This window comes from Rhinichthys klamathensis, unplaced genomic scaffold, assembly GCF_029890125.1.
Source record: "Rhinichthys klamathensis goyatoka isolate OS25496 unplaced genomic scaffold, OSU_Roscu_1.1 h1tg000111l_1, whole genome shotgun sequence".
Taxonomy (NCBI): Eukaryota; Metazoa; Chordata; class Actinopteri; order Cypriniformes; family Leuciscidae; genus Rhinichthys; species Rhinichthys klamathensis.
This window is the reverse complement of record NW_026606649.1, coordinates 11842582-11866612: the sequence shown is the minus strand read 5'-3', so window position 1 is coordinate 11866612 and position 24031 is coordinate 11842582. Positions and strand designations below refer to the sequence as shown.

Here is a 24031-nt window from a genome sequence, read left to right as displayed (position 1 = left end):
AGTGCAATCGTATCAGTTTGAACCGGAGTCGGACCCGGAACAAGTTGACGGCCCCGAATAAGTTTGACAATTAAGGCTCGAACAGGACGTTTCTGAATGGTTGGTTAACGTAATGTCACTTTGATCTATCTTTGTATGTACTGGCAGGATAACGTTAGAGTAACTTAGTGAGACGTACGGACGCTATGTGTTTACTGATGTAACTTATACGTACTCAGTTTGTAATAACACAATAACCATAACGCGTTGTTCATTATAAACGTGGGATTATGAATTATATTGAGAACGTCGTACATAGAAAACATGCCGCAATGTACCCTGAGTGTAAACCTTAGCCGCATTCATCGTGAAGCGTGCAAGCGATTTGCAAAGATTAAAGCTCCAGTCGGCAAGTCTGGCAGATTGAGTGGATTTAGGAAAATTTTGAATGTTTACAACTCTCATGCCCCTCCCCCACTATCAACGGATACCCTCCCACCCAGTTCATGCTCGTCAGTGCGTGTGCACCAGATTTTCAGTGAACGCCAGGGCTCTCAAGTGTCACGCATTGAGCGTGACAGTCACTCATTTCGGTCTTTTGTCACGCTCTCCCGCCACACATTGTATTTTTTCCACGCTGAAAAACTATTTGTAATATATGTAATATGCCGCAGCGCCCAAAACTCTGGCCGCGCTGCTCTCACTGTGGAACCGGCATGAATCAAGCGCGTTTCCTCTGGTGTTGTTCGTCGAGCTACACAATAGCCAATCAGAAAATAGCACTATTGTATCTGGGTAAGATTTAACGCAACAACCAATGACAAAAATGTATCCAACCCCCCGTCGGCTAGGTGTCACTCTTACCTGTCTTCAAAACTTGAGAGCCCTGGAACGCGCCCGTCTCATCAGCATCCATCAACACCATGGAGTATTTGGAGGTATGCTGTCCTGGCTAATCTACCGATAGATTGCAATTGCTAACGTCATTTATACTCTAAATGAGCTTACTTGATTTTCCGCCATCACTCTTCGTTACTCCGCGAACTTCAGGCGTGTGCATGTGATTGTAACGTGCGCGAGGGGTGGCGTGTGCCCGATCTGTGATTGACAGTCAGATCTCACACCCCCCTGCGCTGATTGGACCCGATGAACCGGGAGCTGTGGATTTTTGCAAAACAAATAACAAGCTCCAGGTGGAGTTAGAAGCTCGGGGTTTTTTCTAAAACCACTTTATTTATGTTGTTCTGTCAGATTATAGTGTCGATTTCACTGAATATGATAAAAAAAATGTTGCCGACGGCAGCTTTAATAGAAGGTTAATAAAATGTTACACTTACTTCTTCTGGATGTGCAGCAGGGACATGAATCGTTGGTACCGATTATTTTTTCAGGAGCAGCTTCTTAGCAAAACCAGCTTTATACTGACCCTCGTTTATAAAGCAGTCTGGTGAGAAAAGATTCGCGAATCGCGCAAACATGACGTTGATCGTGGGGAATATTCCCTTCGAAAACAAAACTCACCTACTGCGTCTTCAGCGGTTCGGATTTCGGACATCAAAATGACTGCTGTGTTCGTGATTACACCCAAGAACAGAACACCACAATCGCTTAGACGCCATTCTGCTCCAGTGTATCAACAATGGCAGACTATGATGACAGCTCGCTCAGGGCGGGTCTGTGTTGAAACGCTGCTGTCAATCAACAATCGTGGGAGGAGCGTTCGACCCGGCTCGATTTGAGATAGGGGAAAACATTTAAGGAGATTAAAACAAAAACACTGGATAGATTTTTATCATTATATGATGGTTGAGTACAGGCACTGCCAACACACATTTCAGTACAATCAACTTGAAAAAGTTCATATACCATTATATGACCCCTTTAAATGTAAATCTGTCTAAATTATCTTTGGCTGTTGGCCTGTGCTTACAGTATATCCTGACAAGTGTTCTATAATAACATTGTATTTGTTTTTTGTTTTAAAATCTTTATAACCTATTAAACATAATGGTGATGAATGGGAACAGTAATATGAAATTAGATACTAAGCAAATTAATTTGAAATATAAATGAATATTTTATTTTAAAAATATATGTTTGCATTACACATTAAGCTATAATATCTATCAAATAATTTGACTCAAATAATTTGACTAATTTGAAGACAATGTGTATACAGTATATTAATAAAATGATAATGCTAAATAATGGTTCAGCAAAGATCGACAGCTAGTTTCCTATAAAAGTGAAACAGTCCATTCGTATTTGCACATGAACAAAATCCCTTGTGACTTGTTCTTCTTGGCTGTGGTTTATGGTCTTATTTTGGCCTGTATGACTCCCGTTACTTTTATTGACCTTGTCACCGTGCCATTTCTTCTTGTGAGCATGCAATCAATCAATTTGCAGGCTTAGCTGGCACGGGGGTGGGGGTACATTTAAGAAGGATATTTGTGATACTTTGCACTGGATCATGAAGTCATGCTGTGTATTCTGTGTATGTGTATGCGTGTGCGTGTGTGCATACGTACACAGTCACACCCATTTAATTACATATAAAAATATCTAATAATAATAAATACTATATTACATAACACAGTAATGAGCGCCACTATTTATCTAAATAACAATATTTAATTAATACTATAAACATTTCAGAGTGAATATGCCAAAAAATAAGTGATTCATAATAATTATAATTATAATAATAATTAGTATTATTATTGTGTTGTTGTTGTTAGGTGAAAGTTAAAATCGTAATATAATTACCATAAGAAAAAGAAAACAACTTAACCTTAACCATAAGACAAAAACTTAACCTTATTGTAAAGTGTTACTGAATATATTGTAAAATATATTGCAAAATATAATCAGCCCTAGTTTCTCAGCATGCATCATGCCATGCATTACAACACATGTTATGCATGCCAATGTCACAGCACAATTTTCATGACAATAGAGTGAATTTTTCCCAGGGATGAATTGTCTTTTTTGCCGATTTCTGTGGTCTTCACAGAGTAATATGTTATGAGTATAGGGGCTTGGAGGTTTGGACCGGTCCTGGTGGTTTATAAGAGCCAGCAGTGCTGGTAAGCCTCATTGTGAACGTCAGTGCTCTGGCTGAGAAGTAGGCGTAGAGCTAATTCAAACAGCATGGTTTTGTCCAAGAGCTGGATTACATCCTGAATTTGTGCCTTTCGTGTCAGTGTTTACCCCCAGAGCGCTGTTTACTAAATCAAAGCTGCGATTTGTGTAGAAAAAGAGAGAATGAAAAAGAGAAACATACCAGTATAGTATCCTGAGGGAAGTTGTGGTCTTATAACCTATAATGGTGGAAATTCCGTCATTGTAATTACGAACTAATGCTGGTCGCAAATGTTTTTTTTCTCGCATGCTGGTATCGGGAGCGTGAAATAAATGCTTATTTCCATATGGCAACATGGCTGGTTTGGTGAACAGTTGCTGAAAGTAGATGTAAGTGTCACGGTTCGGTCACTTCAGTCTGGTTTATTCTTTGTTTAGTGACAGAGCTCTGACATTCCTGGTTTGTCATGTTTTGGTGTTATAGTCTTGTTTGTTGTGAGCACATGGCTTGTCACGTGTTTCCTTGTGCCATGTGCTCCCCTGTCTATTGTCTAGCCCCTCCCATCTTGTTATCTGATTATTGGTTAATTTGTCCCACCTGCTTTTCTCGTTACCCTTCTTGTTTGCTTCCTTATTTAGTCTCCCTGTGTTTGTAGTCCTGTGCTTGTTCGTTATTGATGTTCATGAGTTATGAGCCGTTTCGTGCCTGCTTTGTTTTTTTTTGTTATACCTGGATTTATTTTCTATCTAAATACTCATTCTCTGCATGTGAGTCCTCGCTCTCCTTTCCACAACCATTCCGTGACAGTAAGTAGTTGCTAAGGTGTACAAAGTGGCTGTTAGTTTATTGCTACTGTAGGTGATTGCTAGGAATTTCTATGCGGTTGTTAGGTGTTTCCTGGCCCAAGTCATGAGAACCACCTTCAATTTCTTTATAATGTTGTGGTTGTGCAGATCTTCTTATTTTCAGTTTCATTGTCAGGTGAAATTTTATAAAACCATAATAACTTTACCTATTATAAGACCCCAATAATAATAATTACTATTATATTATTATTTGATTGTATAATTATTTCTATTATTGCTATAATTATTATAATTGGTATCTTATAATAACTATAATTGTTATTGTGTATATATAAGAAACCAATAATGATGATAATATTTAGAGGTAAGAATATAAAAACAGTTTAGACAGTAAATAATTAAATAACATACCAAAATAGAGCAAAACAATAATAAGGAAAACAATAAATAAATGTGAAATTAAAAGTTATTTCATTGTTGAAAGTTTTAATAATTATTATTATTATTATTAATACTCATAACATTATTTTGTAGTTGGTGGTGGTGGTGTGCAAATCTTTTTTTTTCTGTTTTATTGTCAAGTGAAAATAAAAACTGATAATAATAATTATTATAAGAAACCAATATAAATGATACATTGTTTTATTGTTGTTGTTTTTGCTGTTGTTTTTTTTATAATTTCCTATAATAAGTTATTAATAATAATAATAACTTAGTGTAGGAAATTAATTACAATTATTACATTATTTATTATTAGATTGCAGTTTATGTATGAAATGTGCTAAGTAGTTAATAGGTAAGAATATAAAAACTGACTAAATAAATAACATACTAAAATATATTTACAAAAAAAAGTTCAAAATAAACTAGAAATATTGAGCTTGCTTTAGCAAACTCTAGCAAAATCCTGTGTCTTTCTTTACTATGGAAATCCGCTTCCAGACTTGTTGGTGCACGTCTGTGTCTATTTAGGAATTACCTCAGAGATGGGCTGCGCTCCAGACGGCACTTCAGCTGGACTAAAACTTTCACAATCTCCTTGGCCACCATGATTGAACTCCACTGAACAGGAACCAGGTTGTTTCCATAGAGACAGGGAGCATCTGTCCAAATCCACAAAGACAAGTGGGCGTGACAAGACCTGTCACCTGTCGACTGAATCGTATGTTTTCGTTTAACATGGAATGGAGCTGTCAGAAAAATAAGCCCGTGGACCAAACTAACATGCCCACAGATAGGTACCACCCATCCACTCACAACAGAAATACTTTTACCTGCCTCAATGCCCACACATAAAAACACACATTCTTGACTGTCACATGTGGTAACAAATCCCTGCAGCGTTATTGACACCTAACACCTGATAAAACCATTGTTGCGTTTATCGCTAAGATCTTCTATATAAAACGCTAGGGCTTTTTTTTACGAGTCATGCAGAACTGCAATTTCTAAGTGCTGTATTTAGTGGCCATTTTTCACAACACCATTTTCAACTAAAAACAGAAAACTTTGTATGCATTTTGGCCGTTCATTTCTAAGACAACTGCGTTGAAACTTTTGAAAACGGAATTCAAAGTGCACGTTTTTGAAAAATGACTATAGGTCTATAGGCGCGTAGTGTTTCTTTACAAAGTGACATCGTCAACTACTGGCCTGGCAGCATAATACAGCGTTTTTAATCTGAGTTTTCGTGGATCCATGTGAACGGGGATCATTTGCTTACCATTTTGAATATCAGTTATGTTGATAACTTTCTTCATTTTAAGCGGCTCATGTTGTTATAAAAATATTCGCATTTTGGAATGCTCGGGTAGGATAACATAACATTATATCAGCCTTCTGTCTGTGCCGTCTTAACTTAGTCTACTTGCTCTCTTTCATTACTTTCGCTTTAATTTCTCGTGCACTGACTCGTTCGCTAAACCGAACATCCAATTTCCACTCTCACCGACGGCCCCAACGCTGATTCACCGTGCTGAATCTGGCAAACTGCCGCTGACGTGAGCCCGACGAGTGAAACACACCGCAAAAAATAGCCCGACAGACGATCGCCGACTGCCCGACTCTTGTCTCCGATGTAAAGGGAGAAAAACAGCCAGACCACACCAGCTGCAGCATGATAAGTGTGAACTGACATTTCCAGATCTCAGTCTCTGGACTGTAATTCATAAAGAACGTGTGGCTTTCATTGGGGCCTGTGCCAGCTGGAACACTGAGCTCTTATGTCAGTCATTTAGACACAGCTGCTAATGATGGGTTGAGTTGGTTGGTGACATTCAGCAGGATGATCCGCGCATCATACGTTGAGGTGTTGATGCCGTTCTTCAGACACATGGTCTTGCGTCACACATTCTGCTCTTGTATCTGATAATACATGTCTTGTATAGAGGGAGCTGGCAACATCTGCTCAGCCTAATGTTGCTCAAAACAGTAAACACAATGTCCAGTCTGCTCTTTTCCATATAATGAATATGGATGGTGACCGCAGTTGTAAATCCTTTCAACTTTATTCATTGAAACTCTTGCCTTTAAGCCTAGCTCTTCATTTTGGTTCATGCCTCTGCATATTGCACCTTGGCACATTTGCAATACACAAGAGAACCAGTGGAGTTTTGTGGAGTTTTTTTTTTTGTGTGTGTGTGTGTGTGTGTATGCAAATGCCAAGGTTTCTTTTTGTGCATCTGTTTTAAGAGTCTGTTCTGTTCAGCCTCTATGTCAGAATAGATGGCGGCATGCTATTCAGCTAAATGGTCATCCAGATGTATATCTGCAATGACCACTGAATAACTGGCTGAATTTCACCTCTGCAAACTCATGTTACAAATGCAACGTTTAGACACACCAAAGCCTTCTAGTTTTGTAGACAAACTTAAAATTTCAATTGTGTCTACATGGATTTATTTACAAAACAAGACTGGATAAATTAAGAAAAAGCTGCAATATGTATCCAGCATACATTTTTCCCAGGATGCACCTCCAGGTTTAGAGAATAAACAGAATGTCTAGAGCTGGAATCTAGGCAACGGGTGATGAAAAGATAAAACAGAAGATAGTTTTGAATTAACTAAGACTTATTGGTCTTTCCCAGACTTCCATTTGTAATATTATTGGAAGAGTTTTGGTGAGTTTAATATTATACTAATATGTGGAAAATAATACTAAAGAATATTGTTGACACGACACCAGAATTTCCAACAGTGGCTCATTGCGAAAACACAATATTATGTTTTGACTCCAAATGCTTTACATTAGTTCATGATTTGTAAACTAATATTATGTTTGCATCATAAAAAGCTCCATGTATGACTTTTCTGACAGTAAACTTATTCGGTATGGTACACCATTGCACTATGCAATACAGTCCGGCTTGAGTCCAGTCAAAAACACGAGTCATGATAAAAGAGCTCAAAGCCTCTTAAAAGGAAGCTACAATGGCATGGTTGCTTAAGTAAATGCATTTTTGTCTGACATTTGCTTTTGTTAACACTATCGGTTATTGGTTATTTTATGTATAGATCTTTGGTTATTACTATGTCAGTCATTGCAGTTTCGGATTCAATCTTTGCAGTAGCAGCGTGAGAAATAAAAGTTTAAAATGAAATTGTGAATCGGTTATGCCTATTTAAAAAAAAAAGCAAGCAAAGAGCCCTCCCTTTATAATCATTGAAGCTGATCACTTCACAGTTCAGCACAAACTCAGTGACGTCTGCACTCTCACAAAAACTCCTGATATAATCAATGAAGCTGTCTACACTGCACAATCTCTTATTGACATTTGTATTTACACTTTGTTGGTTTTTAAGAAGGGATTTGCAAGCATGCAGAACTCAATGAGCTTGAGCTGAATAAAAACTCTTGTGTTTGCTGTATAGTGAATTCTGAGTAACTTTAACATCTCTGATTAGCCGTTGCATTGACACTCTCAACAGAAATTCCCTAACACTGGGTCCTCCTAACCAGACGCGATAAGATTCCAGCGACAAATAATTTGTCTGACCACACCAGATGCGACAATGAGACGCGATAAAGTCAATCAAAAATCACAACCAATCAAAAGAGCACGTGGGCGGGATCTCTCGGCAAGCTCCCGGCACTCGCAACGAAATGGATAAGTACATAAACAAATTCATGAACATTATTAAAAATACATACTGAGTTACTGATAGAATCTTTGTCAAAGAATACACTTGTCTGTTAACAATGAGTTGACAGTTTGAACGTTCTTGTTTACATTTATTTATTTTGAAGATCTGAGGTGAATTGTCCATTGTTGCTTTCAGTACGGCTAAAGACAAAACTCGATTTAGACGCTTTTAACATTAAATAAAGCACATAAACAGTACCTGAGATTATCATACTTTCTGTTGTTGTTCCAACTGCGACGTCGCAGAGATGGAAACCGTTTCTAAAATAGAATCATCACTTGTCGCCGTCACAGCTGGTTAGGACAAAAACTCGTGATAAAATGTATATTTTCCATGTTAATCAGTGTCGTGGCGTTGCGTCTGGTTAGGACACAGTGTAACGCTTCAAAAAGACATTGTAAATAGAAACCTTTGACGCTCTTCATAGGGCTTGCAGGAGTGTTTAAGAGCAGTCGATCAGTGGGTACCAAACAGACTCAGTACTTAGTGCTACTGGTACACTGCTGAAAGATTGGTAACTTTTTTAAATTTAAGTATTAGCTTGGTAGTGTAATACGGGTACTCTTGACAGCACTACTAAAGAATGAGTAGGTCTGTCCATGCAATCATTTAGCCTATAATCTCTGTCATTCATGAAGTCTGACAAGGATGTTCCTGACTCACGTTTGAGGAGTAATCAGGCAAAGCCTGCAGTTTCAGTCATTTCCCATAAAAGAGGCCATCTGTTGCCCCCATAGACCCAGAAAGAGCTGATTATAATTGTGCCCAGTTGTTGAAACAAGTAGAGATTGTCACCGCGTTTCACATAACGGGTTCGTAAACACAAGGTGACTGGCACATAAAAGCAGCCATTGGCATTTCCGGTCGATGTAAAACCCCCAAAGGGCCCATTGGAGGCTCACAGAAAGTAGAGGTGCCTTCTGTGCAAACAGACAATCTAGAGTTCCAGTCAGATCGGATTGGAGGTGCAATTCATCAGAGTGACTCGCCCCTAATGCCACCTGAGGAACAGCCCTGGGTCAATGGCAAATTGCCTACTTTATGTCTGGAATGTTCTGATTACCGAAAAGCTTCCGGAAAAACATATTTTCTTTATTATAAATGCCATTATGTCACTGTGCACCTTTTGTCAATGTTTTGCTCTTTAAAGATTAGGGATGGACTAATATTTTCTGGACGATACGATAAGCCAATATTTATTTTCATATTATGGTTGATAATTAATTCTACATTTATTTTTGTCTGAATAAATATAAAATACTAAACTACAATCAGTCATTTAAAAATTATAGGCATCACAACATTATAATGTACAGTATGAAAAAGGGATATTCATTTTGATATTTGCTAAAGGTTACATTTAACAGTGTTATTAAATGTAAAAAAAAAAAAAAAAAAAAAAATGTTAACTTTAAGTGAGCATGTAAAAATACAGGGAAAAAATACGGATTAATATTCAATATCGGCCAATACTGATAAATCAAATGTACAAAATCTCTAATCCGGGAACTAATGTAGTACCGATATATCATGCATCCCTAAAGAAATTACATTTTGTTTAGACTAGAGTTAAAATTAAGATAACATTTTCTGCTAGACCATGTCTTTTAGCATGGCATCTTTTATGGAAAGTTTTAATTGAAATCCATGAATGTGAGATAGGTTTCCCTTTTGAGGCCAAGTTATTATGAATGTAGCATGGGAGTCAAACATTGCTCAGCCACCCACCTAGCAGGTTTAATTAACTCAAAGTTTCTGTTTTCCTTGAAAGCTTGAGGCTTTTCCGGTAAATGTCTTTGTGGATCATTCATTCTGACGGTCTGACACAGGACAGCTATTCATCACAGATTGCAATGAAAGACATTCTCAGGGCATTAGAGCATCAACCACCTTGGAAGAGCGAGACAGCAGAGGACAGTGACAAAGGCAGAATGAATATGCTCTCTCTCTTACAGTAATACCGACACTCTTCGGCTACACACTCACGTTCATAACAGCCGGTTAAATATATCATGCCTGGGCACGCTTGTCACACAGCATTCTCTTTAATCAGGATCTGTGACAGGACTTTATTAAGAATATGAAAACTGACATCTCAGCTGGTGAGGGATGAGAAGCATCAGTTTGGGCCAAGTTTGCATTTTTATTTACTCTGAATTATGGTGGGTAAGGCATTTACATGTAAAATTACTTTTGAGGCAGTAGGACTGTGCATGACTTGGTCCAACCAAAATACTGTGTAATCTAGCATATAGCATGTGAAAAGTGATAGTTCACCCCAAAATTCAAATGTAGTCATTATTTACTCACCTAAGTGTTTTTCTAAAGCTATTTGAACTTTCTTTTTCTGAACACAAGTGGCAAAGATGACTTTTTTTTTTTTTTTTATTATTCTTTTGTTTCTATAAGTGAAATGAATGGTGAACACCTCCAAGCTTTGAAAAATGATTTAAAAGTATCATAATGCAGTGATCACATGCAAGTTTTCTGAAATCATATGATAGGTATTGGTGAAAAACAATCTGAAATGTTATTTATTGCATGTATTTTGCTGCTTATCAAAGTCACCTTCAAATCAAAATGGTCAATTCTTATTTTTGCCTTAAGAAGGCAGCTGCTTGTGTAGGCAGTAGACAGCATGCTACCAGTGTTATTTTATATAATTGGGATACTATTATAGTTTTTTTATATATATTTTTTTTTTAACTAATTTTTATTTTGATATTTTTCAGTTTAATTTTAGTTCATATTTTATTAATTTTGTTGTGTTTTTGTCATTTTTATGTTTTTATTCATTTTTATTTTATTTTTATTTATTTTAGTACATGAAGTTAACCCCTTAACTGTCACCGTCCCGCTACCGGGACGCCTAACTTTACTTCACTATATTTCTATTAAATCCTAATCTAATTATGACAAATTATATATCGTTGGAAAGGTCAAAGACTTCTAAATAGATATTCTACCCCTGTTTTGTGTTACAAATTATGTAGGAAGAGTAATTGATGAATTTATGACAAGAGTGCACCTCAAAAAAATCTGCATCATAATAGGAGGTCTGACCTTTGTCACAAAAAGTCGATGCACCCACTTTTAATGATTGAAACTTCTGTTTTTATGCTTAAAGTTCATAATAAAACATATAATCTAGTATTTTTCAATAAAAAATTATAATATAATATTATCCTCTGAAAATTATAATATATATATTTTCCTCTAAAATATAATATATTTTTTTATCGCCTTTTTTATTATATCACAGTTATCATAAATTAGGTATCATTTGAAAGCTTATAAACTCAGAATTCATCCTGTGAAAACCGTTTTATGATTGAACGTTGTGTTACCATAGAAACGGTACTCCAAATTATTTTATCAGGCTCCTCCCCTTTTAGGCATCATTATATTTCATAATTTATGATCAAAACCTTTTCTAATCTTGACAAAACACATATTGTCAGAAAGGTCTGTGTCTCAAAGTTCCAAATTTTGTGACAGAATTGATATTTGGACAGAAATGTATTAATTTGTTAAGGCAGAATATATACAACTAAATTCAATGGAATTCAATGGCACCCGGTGGCTATTTTTGGTACTACGCCTAAACAAAATCTCATGGGAACTTCAATTTTTGTGATATCAACTTCAAATTTGGAACATAACTTGGTTAGATTTATGGCTTTAATTTTAGTAATTTTAGACTAAAAAATATTTTGTAAAATATATATTATATAAAATAAAAAATATATAGTACAGTATATTTGATTTACTGTAAATTTAAACTTCCATAACTTTTTCATACTTTAATTTTTTGAAGTGTTCTCACTTCAGCAATAATCTGCTGAGTGTTTTCTTTAAAACAAGACCAAACTTGGGTATATATTCCAAAGCATTCTTGAATTACAACCATTTAAGTTTGAATAGTGCATTTTAACCCCCATTCTCAAAAAGGGGGGTGACAGCTAAGGGGTTTTAAACTAAATAATAAATGTTGCCTTACAACTTTCTGCAATAAAGTAGTTTATTTTATTTTGGTTAACATTTATTTTATTTCAAGTAACAACATTTTATGTATATATATAGTTTTAGATTTGGTTAATTAATTATAATAACCCTCATTGGAACAGAACTTGTATGCCTGAATGTTAGATGAAGTCAGTGCTTGGCAAAGCATGTGTATGGTGTTTTCTCATGAGTGGGTAGTGTTGGTACGTTGGCGCTCAGACTGGTAAAGCCCCAATAAGGAGCTATCAAAAACGACCCTGACAATACTCCCCAAACATTAATCTTTCAACGCTGACTTATATAAATACAAGATTTGGTTAGCAGAGTTGGCATTTAAAGGCTTGTTTATAGCCTGGGAACATAATTATTGTGGAGGAGGACAGTGCTTGATGTAAAAATATTGCGTTTGGTATTTATATCTTTGTCTTGAGTGTTTTGCTCTTGGTTAAGTTTTTTTGATGCAATATACATGGCAGGTCTGTTTGATTTACAGACCTTGATTCAATTATTTTACCTTTGGTCTACTCAATCTGATTTTATCTGACTGCAGGAGAATAAATATGCAAAAAGCTATTCACATGAAGTGACTCAATCTGACGAGAAAACAGCGAAAGCGTGAAATGACAAAAAGAAGAAATGCGGAACAAAACAATGAGAGGTAATTTTTTTGTCAGTCAAGTCGTAAACTATTCTCAGCCCTGTCTTCTTGCATTCGATATGACTAAGAAGGAAAAACAGACCTAAATCAAATAGTTCCCAGCAGATTTGGGAGGTCTGCTGAGCCAAAATAATTTAAGGGTACAAAGAGAACGTATTAGATCATTTTATGAAATGCTGGTGACCAGCGAACCAGAGACCAGCATCCCATGCTGGTCCCAGCATGCAAAACATACCTTATGCTGATGACCAGCAATGATGGAATTTTTTAGCAGGCTTCTTCAGTCTTCAGTGTCACATGATCCTTCTGATATCATTCTAATATGCTGATTTGGTGTTCAAGAAACATTCATTATTATCTATGCTGAAAACAGTTGTGCTACTTAATATTTTTGTGGAAACCACAATACATTGTGGTTCCTTGATGAATAGAAAGTTCAAAAGGCCTCCTTGGTGAATAAAAGTATTAAAGTGCCCCATTATGCTATTTTAAAGATTCCTAAGTTGATGTCTCATACAATAGGTACTTTACATCCATCCAAGGACAAAAAAAACACTCAAGTTTTCTCATAACATACATTGCAGCATCATCTCTTTTCTTACAGTGTCTGAAACAGTTTGATCAAGAATCTGGTCTCTAAATGCCTCCTTTTCTAAAAACATACCACTTACTGTGCACCGCGTTTCAGAAAAGAAACACCCATTACCTTATTTGAATTTCAGCTTTGGAGGCTTCATCTAAACTTGTAGGCTATACAGTGATACGAACAGTAACGATGACCGTTTACAGTATCAATTCCAGTCCTCATACTTTGGAAGTGTATGCAAAGTGGACTTGCTTTCACAGCATCTTCTTGACATGTTGACAACAAAAACTAAACTCTTGCAGGCTTCAGCTACAACTGCAGTGTTTGAGGGCGGGTCAAAATAGATGTCATTCGAGGGCAGCCAGTGAAGACCATAGGCTGGTATTATGCTAATTTAAATCTGCAGGAAGTAAGACTGGAAATACTGACGACTCGTTTCTGGCATTTCAGAATCGGTTCTTTCTTGTGGGAGATTCTTTGAATTTTTGCAGACCTTTTACATTCACAAACAGCTATATTACACACTACATGAAAGGTAATATCCGAAAAAGCATATTAGGCCAATTTATTTTCCCAAACCTTGAATGTTAAAGGGTTAGTTCACCCCAAAATGAAAATTCTGTCAGTAATTACTCACCCTCGTGTTGTTCCAACCCCGTAAGGCTTTCGTTCATCTTCGGAACACAAATTAAGATATTTTTGATTAAATCTGAGAGCTGTATCACTCCTCCATAGGCTTCTAAGGGATCGAAACTAGCCGGCCCAGAAAAGTTTAAGACAGCGTTAAAATAGTCCAAGTGACTACAGTGGCTCTATCTTTAAGTTTATCAAGCGACGAGAATACTTTTTGTGTGCAAAAAACAAACAAAAATAACGACTTTATTCAACTATTAATTTTTTTCTCTGTGGGCCTCGAGATAGTTCACGTAGTGTAACTGCGCAACGCTTCTGTGTTGTACGTCACACGTAGGCTCACTATTGGCCGACGCTGGTCATGTGTGTGATGCGTGTGATTTTTAACTCTTTCTTACCTCAGATTGGACTGCTAAAAATGTTAAACAGCACAATCAAACTAAAATGCGATGATAATACAATATGTGCCTTTTTAAAACTTTTATCATTAAATACTGTTCCACACTGGTTTTTTGTTTAGAAAATACAGTGTAGTGTGCTGTAGACAATGACCTGTTTCAATTTCAATACTGATTGAGTCAACAATTAAACTGGTTTTTCACCAGGACGTCGCCATTAGGGAAATTACAACAGAATAGCATCCAGCCCTGAATGCATTTGACTGGGCTTTGATTCTGATTGCCTGTTGATTAGTGGAATGAGGTGTGGAGATTTCTCTTAATTAATTTGTCACCCTGTGATTATGATCAATGATCCCAGGATGACACAACGTGTTGAAGACTGAATATAGTATTTACCACTAACAAGCCAAATGGCCTGAAAATCCACACAAAAAATGGCTCCGTTCCAAACCCTAGTATGATGCCTTGCCTAAAGCTGCAAAAGAAGTGAGACTGTCAGACTAAGGTGTATGATATTATCATGGTATCTATAAATAATAAATAAATGCTATGAAGGATCCAGTAGTAATTCAATGTGTATTTGTCTTAAATGCCCACAATTTGTGTTCAGTGTGATGCAAGTAGGAAGGTTAATATTGTAATCCATTGCTATCTATGGAAAATGTCTGATCAATCCCTTTTACTACAAGTTTTGTTACTAAAAAGACAAGAAAAGTGAATGTGGTGAGCAAGTCATGTTGTTAGGAAAGAAACTATAACTATCCACTATAAAAGAAATGAAAGAAAGTTCAACAAAAAGGTGAAGTGAAGGAGACAGAAGCTATGAGGGAAAGTGCATAACTGAATTGTTTTCTAAGAGATGAGTGTATTAAATCTTGGAAAAGAGCTGCTGTTTCTGAGAGTTAGAACGAGATGGTCACTGTTCATCCTCAATGCAAACTAGCTCATAGATTGCTAGAAAAGAGTCCACACTTCAACTATACTCATAGTGCATGAGTGGAGCTATAGAGCTATTGCGTATGTTCTTCAATTCCATTTGCATAGAGAAGACATGACTGTTATTGGGCCAGTTATAGAGGATAATGATTTACTGGTGCTTCCCAGTGCATCATAAATGAAGAGCTGTGTGTGGTCCTGTTTGGTAATCTTTTCATCCGAAATAACGAGCCCTCACATCTGTCACTGTTATTTAAGCCCCACCTGTTGTGAATCCTCACTGCAGCGCAGCTGATGCTGCACACCTGAGATACAAGTGCTTTTTTTTTATTGTTGTGGTATGCGATTAGGTTTTATGACATCTTTGAGTTTGGACATAAATCGTTCTGGTTCACTCAAGTATCAAAGTTATTTTCCAAGCGGCCATAGCAACAGATACAGCACTTAATCTTCTGTCACCAGGAGTTCCTCCATGATCAATTATTTATGAAATTACTGCACAATAACAGAGGCTTTCAAAAGCTTCTACAGTTGATAGAAAGTCACAATGAGAGCAGGAGAAAGAGATACTTTTACTATCTCTGCAGTATGTAGTAGCCTATGTTTACTGTACTGATCACAGACAGAGCTGCCAACTCTCACGCATTGACGGTGAGACTCACACAATTGACCCTTTTCACACGCGCTCACGCCACACATCCATTTTCTCACGCAGAGAAAAAACGCGAAGCAAAGAGGACACTGACACCGACAGACTAGACAGAGAAGGTTACTTTTGATATGGAACAAATTCACAGCTCTCAGATTCTGTCAATTTTATTACGAAATTCTAACAATAAATACCGTTTTGGCGCTTTTAAATGTGACAGATCGGTGTAGCGCCTCAGTTCAAAAGGCACGTGAACCGATCATCTCTCTTCACTAGCCTAGTTAATAGTAAATAAACACAAATGATCAATAGGTGGTGTGTGTTGAAAGATACAGTAACTTACCGAAATGTATATGCCTCATACTGTAATATTCCATTCCGAACATTTCAGTCTTTGTCTCACGTATTTGTTTTCAAAGGTACTATTGTAATTAATACCTCCCCTCACTTCCTCATTAAGCCCACCATTATGAGTGAGTCTGTGGGTAATTGCCGTGACGATCTTACCCCTCTTTGGCATTTAGGAGGGTGAAGAACATGACTGCCTGTCCCCAGTGATTCATATGAACATATTCTGCACTTCAACTACTGAGACAGACTCAAATGTTACCTGCTATCCCGTACATCTTGCACTGCCTTACAGGGTATATACCTTTAAATATTCTGTGGAAAGGTGAATAAAAGCAGGGAAAATTTAGTTAACTTGGATGTTAAAATACTTTCTCATGTCTCAGAGTAAGAGGCAAAGACAACTGTACAGCTATTTGGAACTCTCAAAACACTTCGATTTGTCTGAGCATCCCGAAAAAATCCTGTTCAATTAATGATGGGAGTTTGGGGCAGGATTATCTGTTTGGACAATTGTAGATGGGTCTCTTATGTACTTACAGAGACTTTTTAAAATGCAACTGCAGATTACCTGTCAAAAAAATATCAAACCTTGACACATTAAACCATGGAACATGTAGTTCTTGGTAATTATTGTGACAGATGTTCATTGCACAACATGATTTACCCTAGTACATGTTCTTGAATCAACATCTTTTGTTGGTCCTGAAACTATTTTCATACAATCATAGCCCTAACCTTATCACTGAAGCAGAGGGAAATGATAGGCTGATATGAATGTTGTTAAATCCCCCAAGATTAATGCAGCCTGCAAATCCTCCTGGGATGCTCCTACTTGGCAGTTGAGAAGTTGCAATTATGAAGTGATGTAGTGATTTTGGTTGAGAAAAAAACAACAACAACAAAAAACCATGAGAAACGTGTTGGGCAATTTCATGTATTTCTCTAGTTTTTCACTTACTGACAAAGAACAAGCTTTTTTAGTGCTTGTGCAACATAATGTAGGGGCCTTGTTCATAAAATACAACTTGTACAAGCAAAATGAATCTTTATGTAAATTGTAAATCCAGAAATTCATGAAAATGTATTTTCAAAATCTCACTTGGTACAAAAAAATGACACTCCCAACCAAGCATAAATGATGTGTAAATGTTTTGTTTTTTGTGTCCTTTTAGGCAAACTGATGACGCTGCATCTTGATTATTAATACACTATTTACCATAATATATAACTACAAAATGTATAAAAACATAATTAATTAGTTGTCATTAATTTAAATGTGAAAATAAATGTTATTGATGAATAAAAAAATTATTGAAAACACATTTTTATCATATTTTAACTTAAAACTCTTTTGGGAAGACCTTTTTTGGGAAGGTCCACTTTACATGCACATTACTCTTAATTTATTCATCATATACTGTATAAAAGGTTCATGAATAATGCCCTAGGTGTGTAATTTATGCTTTATCTCCATATTGAATCATTCTCATGCAGCAATTGCATACATTTTCCTGTTCTTCATCTACAAAATTCATGCAACCTCAATTATACATTCAGCATTCTTAAAACTAATAATCAAATACCTTCTGCAGTGATTCAAAAACTAACATGCCCCCAACCAGGGCAGGAAATCCCACATTGTACAGCTTGGGAAACATTAGATCCTCTTGTGCTTTACTTCCGTTCTTCAGCCCTTGGAGTGAGTTTCTTATTGCCAATTAAAGTGTCAGACTCTCAGGTGCTTTTGCATTTGCAGTACAAACCAAAGCTCAGCCACACAAGCGCATCCCATTCAACTGAGTTTTTCTATCTTGTGTTTGCAGTGGTTTATGTCTGCTGCAAGTGGGAGATATTTCGCAAGCTGATGGTGGAGTTCTGGAGACGGGGTCATCCTCAGGAGGAGTATGCTTTCTTCTTCATTGATTTGTTTGGACACAGTCTGCAGAGCCACCCTGCTAAACCATGGGCACGTGGAGATGCTGATGACAATGCAGCCAGGGAGGCATTTAAAGTGAGTTTCATGTAAATGTGCTGATGTGAATCGTAATAATACACAGACAGGGCCCAGAGGGGGCCCGGATACATTTCAGATGTGGTTAACCTGTGACAGGCCCCATGACAAATAAAAGTGATAAAAAGATAAATTATTTTATTATTTTTTTAAGATATATATTTTACATGCATTTTCATCTAATTGAAATAGGAAATGCCAAACCATGAAAATGCGACACTCCCCACAGATTTCAAAAGGGAAATGCATAGGCATATTCACTGTGAACACTTTGAATTGTGCAGGTCTTTGTTGATGTGTGATTAGCAGCCAGCTGCAGCTGTGTTTCCTCTTTTCAGATAGGATCAGACAGAGAGACACGCGCTGAGGAATGTGCTGCTTCTTTCAAATTCGCAGACAAATATGACTGGATTTTTGAAATATGCGGAAATATGACAGCTCTGGAGGTGCTAGTGAAGGCTGTCGCATGGCTTCATGTCTTCATGTGGCTCACTGCCAACATGACACCCCCTACTGTGCCTGAAAATGAACTTTCTAAATGTTTATTTAGGCTGAAATGAAATGTCACATATTTTTCGGAATCCTTTTTTTTAAAAACATTTTGGAGTATTTTGAGTTAATGACACTGATGGGATCGAGTGGAAATGTGTGCATGGTTGGTTCTATAAAAAGCTCATTTTAAAATGCAGAGATGATTACATACAATTTGACATCTATGAAAATTAAGGTTTAATAGGATCTCACTGGGGCTTCGCTTGATTCAGAGCTAATTTATTCAGTTTCAGAAATGCACGATTTTCGACTTGCTTACCCTGAATCATTTTATAAGTATCATTGGAAGTATATGAAATATTAAACATAAGTATTAAACTTCAGTATGTAACTCGTTCCACATGATTTGTGCTATAGACATGAAGGTAACACTTTAGTTTAGGGTCCAATTCTCACTAATAACTAGTTGCTTATTAGCATGCATATTTCTAGGATTAGAACATTAGGATGTTTATTAGTACACATAAAGCACATATTAATGCCTTGTTCTGTGTAACCTGTTCTACTCGACCCAATATTGCTGCAAAATTCATGCATAAATTGGGAAAACTCGCCATTGGCTGTTGCACCACTGTTACTTACATTATATTGCGGGGCGGAGCTACGTCATCCGCAGCAACCCCGGTTCGAATCTATAATATAAATATATATATAACTATACATTTTCTACTCCACCCGCTCCGAGCAGGATTCAAACTGTGGTCTCCAGCGTTGGAGGTGGGCGCTCTAACAAATGTGCGCAAATGTGCTGAGGGCAGTGGCGAGATTTCTTGATTTATGCATGAATTTAACAGCAATATTTAAACATTTTCTACATCCCTTAATCATTCCCAATACCTAAACTTAATATCTACCTTGCTAACTATTAATAAGAAGTAATTAGGTGTATATTTAGGCGAAAATTGTAGTTGATATTTAGTTAATAGTGAGAATTGGACCCTAATCTAAAATGTGACTGACATTAATGATGCTTCAATTTAGGGGTGGGCGATATGGCAAAAATATCATATGACGATTTTTTTCAGGAAAATCACGATTCACGATTTTATCACGATTCTTTTTTATGTTGGTCTTATTTTGCAAGTGGCTGAGCATTACAGCCAAACTAATGTCCCTATTTTAAAAAAGCCTTATAGGTAACAAAATAAAAAATAAAAAAGAATGGCGGACAATTAGGCCAAAGTTTTTTATTATTGGGTGAACTATCTCTTTAAGGACAAGAGGCAGCATATTTACTATTAAGGCCTGTTCACGCCGACGTTTAACGCCTCGTGACTAAACAAAGGGCACCAATGTGAGTGTGCACCGATGCGAAAAACGCCACGCGTAAAAATGTAATTTTTTTTTTAAAACGCCTCGGGTTCGTTTTTTTGGTTTGACGCACCGTGTCAAAAACTATCCGACCAATGAGATTGGCGCTTTTGCTCACGTGTCTGGAGCTTCTGAAATTACAGTAAAACACAACTTGGGGGCGCTCAAACACAAAACGGTCTTGCCGAGCACACATACGTAATGGCGAAGAAGATATACGCCAAGTAGCGTCTACACTGCCGGGAAGAAATAAGACGAGGAAGATGCAAGGCAAGATGAATGTAGAGCTCCTGGTCTCGTTGGTGTCGGAACATAAAGAACTATATGACAAACGCGACAGCGACTACAAAATAGGACTATTTCTGTTTTACAATAAGTGCCATCTAATGTCAGGGAATGAATTAGCATGTTCACTCGGCTCATCGTCAGCGAAAATCGCTTGGGTGTGAACACAAAAAACGCGTTGAATCCGCTGGCGAATAACGCGCGCCGATTTTCATCCCGGTGTGTACGGTCCTTTAGGATACTGTCTCTTTAAGACCTGCACGCGACGCGCCTATACACGCATTTGACAAGCAGATTTTCTCTGTTTGCTTTCACTTTAGACATAACCAACTTTGTTTATGTAAACCTTGTGTGTATTTGACAGTATTAGCGCAAAAAGACTCAAAAGTAACTTAGTCCAGTATTCAGGCGCAGCTGTTAGACAGTCCTTTAGTGTCTGTGAGCGTCGTGTGTACGCGCTCAGAAAAGCGCATGTTAGAACAGCGCATCAGCACGTGAATGACATGTTTAACCAGCAAGACTTTAAAGCACATGCAAATAATGAACTTTTGTGAATTGCAGTGTCCCGTCAGTGTAACTCTACCTCTGCGTTAAAGGAGAACTCCGGTGCAAAATGAACCTCGGGTGTAATAACACATTGGTACAGACTAAATCGTTCCCTGAGATTTGTTTTCATGATAATCGAATGTAAAGAGTTTTATCTCTAAAAACAGTTTAGCTTATAACGCTAGTATATTGGGCATCGAGTAAGCAAAAAGAGATCGCTAGTTAATACCATTAACAAGGCTCAAATTAGCCCCACACTAACACGGCAGCATAATGAGTGTCCTTACATGCAAACCGAAGCATTGAGAACTTTGTAAGTGTATAGACAGTTTAATAAGAAGATACTTTACACAGACAGTACAGTTAGCGCATACAGACAGGAGCCATCTTGGAAAACAGTCTCGATTAGTCAAACCACGAACACGGTGATACGTGAGCTGAACTGTGACTTGGAATCTCATATGGTCCGTTGTTTCCGGAAGAAAGCACTGAGCGCATAAGAGAAGCACTGAACGCAACAGAGAAAATAAAAAAATAAATATAATTTATCTTATCTTCAATATCTACACGTACTGTTCGCTCACCTTCGTGGTTCGACTGATCGAGACTGTTTTCCAAGATGGCTCCTGTCTGTATGCGCTAACTGTACTGTCTGTGTAAAGTATCTTCTTATTAAACTGTCTATACACTTACAAAGTTCTCAATGCTTCGGTTTGCATGTAAGGACACTCATTATGCTGCCGTGTTAGTGTGGGGCTAATTTGAGCCTTGTTAATGGTATTAACTAGCGATCTCTTTTTGCGTACTCGATGCCCAATATACTAGCGTTATAAGCTAAACTGTTTTTAGAGATAAAACTCTTTATATTCGATTATCATGAAAACAAATCTCAGGGAACGATTTAGTCTGTACCAATGTGTTATTACACCCGAGGTTCATTTTGCGCCGGAGTTCTCCTTTAACGTGATGTGTGAATGCACGTCGCGTTGAGTATGTTGAGATGAAGGCGCCAGAACTGCAACTGATAGAATGCACTGTAGCACGATACTACGATATTTCTTCAAAAGCAGATCGTGGAGACATTTTAATCGTCCACAATCAAAAACCGTGATATCGCACACCCCTACTGTAAATCATGCAGCTTGATAAAGAGAGGTGCGTTTTTACTTTTATGTGCAATCAAAGTAAAGAGTTTCATCTGATGGGCGATAATATGAGCGAAAAATCCTGAAAAATGTATCTGCTCCAAAACTGGCTTTAAACTGAATAGAAATGTGATGTGTTTGGCAGAACTCAATGGGGGTTTTTTTCACTCTAAGGAACTACATTATAATGAGTTCTCACACAGACTCAGCAAGGGTCTATTTACATTCGTTGGCATTAACTAACAGCTGTGGTGAGCTGACATTCATTTATGCACAGAAAGGAATCATTTCATTATGCTCATGATGGAGCTAACAGTTGGTATGACAATGATTTCATCAACTGTTTACATTGGAGGTGATTGACCAACTGCTTGATGAGCATGTCTTTGCACTGCAGTATTTAGCTTTTATTAAATGAATGTCCAAACAGGACAAAGCCATGACAAAGTGTTAAATCCTAATTTGTCATCTGACACTATAGTCTGTTGAGACTGACACTATAGCTTTAAAGTCAAAAGTGAAATCTAGTTAAAATGAAATTGAAATTGAAATTTCTTATTTTTATGGAGTATTGCATTGTTTATTGCATTGTTTATTATAAAAGAGTTATCCATTATCTTATTTGAGAAGCTGTTTCACTTGGATATACGACACAAAGCAGAAGAAAAGATGTTCGCAACTTCCATTTTCACGCAGTTAATTAAGCTAAAAAAATGGCTCATTTGGATATTGTGGGATCTGTGACGTCACACGTCACTTCCCTACACAGGATGCGATCGTCGCATCAAAACCAAATAGAACCCATTATAATCACTGACGCTGTCTACACTGGATTCAGTATACAGTTTCTGACATACTCCACACACTTGACTCTGCCGACAAGAGGACAAATAATAGAGTAAATGGATACATAATAGGGGTGTAACGATACACTTATTCGTATTGAACTGTTCGGTACGTGGCTTTCGGTTCAGTTTTCGTTACGCATTTTTAAACCGAACCATGTTGGACCATTTTTCCTGCCGACCAAAATTTCGTTATTTCAAATGTGACGCGTCGCAGGTGGCAAAGCGCGCTCATAATGTAAGAGACGCTGGCGTGACCACAACATTGCCCAACATCAAATGGCAAATGTAATGTAAGCGGAACGAAACTGAGCTACTCGTTGTTGTGTGGTTGACGGACCGTTTATCAGTTTGGACCAATGCAGCGCGAGCCGATCTTAATCAAGCAGCACTGTTACACAGCGAAATCCAGTAAAGAAAAAAATTGAATTCGCCACTGAAGTAATAACATCGCTGCGAGATCTAGTGAGAAACATTCACATTTCTCCGTTATTAACAGATCAAACAGCGCTGACGTGGAAACCGGTAAGAAAAATTGTGCCATGAATGAACTATCCAGTGTCCACAGATCAGCAACATTCACCATGGATTTACTGTAGTAACACTACTAACTGTAACCATGGAAGTTTGGCAGGAATAGTAGGCTAAAATGCTTTCAAGTAACATTTACGTCGGTTTTATTTTGACATTATGAATACAATGGCTGCCCTTAAATGTTAATCTGAACTAAAATAAACCTTTGTTTATAACTACTACAATATTACATTTCATTTTGTCCAAGGAGCTGTTTTGTTTTATATGCTCCTAAGATAAGTCAAGTATAGCTCCATCATTGCTCAAAGTAAAAAAAAATCATACTTTATGATGTTAGTTTTAATAAAAATACAATAAAAAAAATTAAATCAAGGAAATTTCTCTTGGATTTCTTTCTTTTTGGTGTATTGAAAACGTACCGAACCGTACCGAACCCGTGACACAAGTGTATCGTATCGAACCGAACCGTGAATTTTGTGAACCGTTACGTCCCTAATACATAAAGGAACATTTGCTTTCACGCATCCTGTTTAAACGGCTCATTTGCTCATTTCTGCAGAGACCTCTA

General features: G+C 37.2%; 1 protein-coding gene across 1 annotated transcript in view; it reads left to right on the top strand.

Annotated features, from left to right (window-relative positions):
- Positions 1-24031, top strand: part of npr1a (natriuretic peptide receptor 1a) — a 135848-nt gene that overhangs the window by 5709 nt on the left and 106108 nt on the right. Inside the window, exon 3 of the mRNA XM_056254509.1 lies at positions 18058-18245. Coding sequence (XP_056110484.1) covers positions 18058-18245 — 188 coding nt within the window. The remainder of the gene's footprint in view (positions 1-18057; positions 18246-24031) is intronic.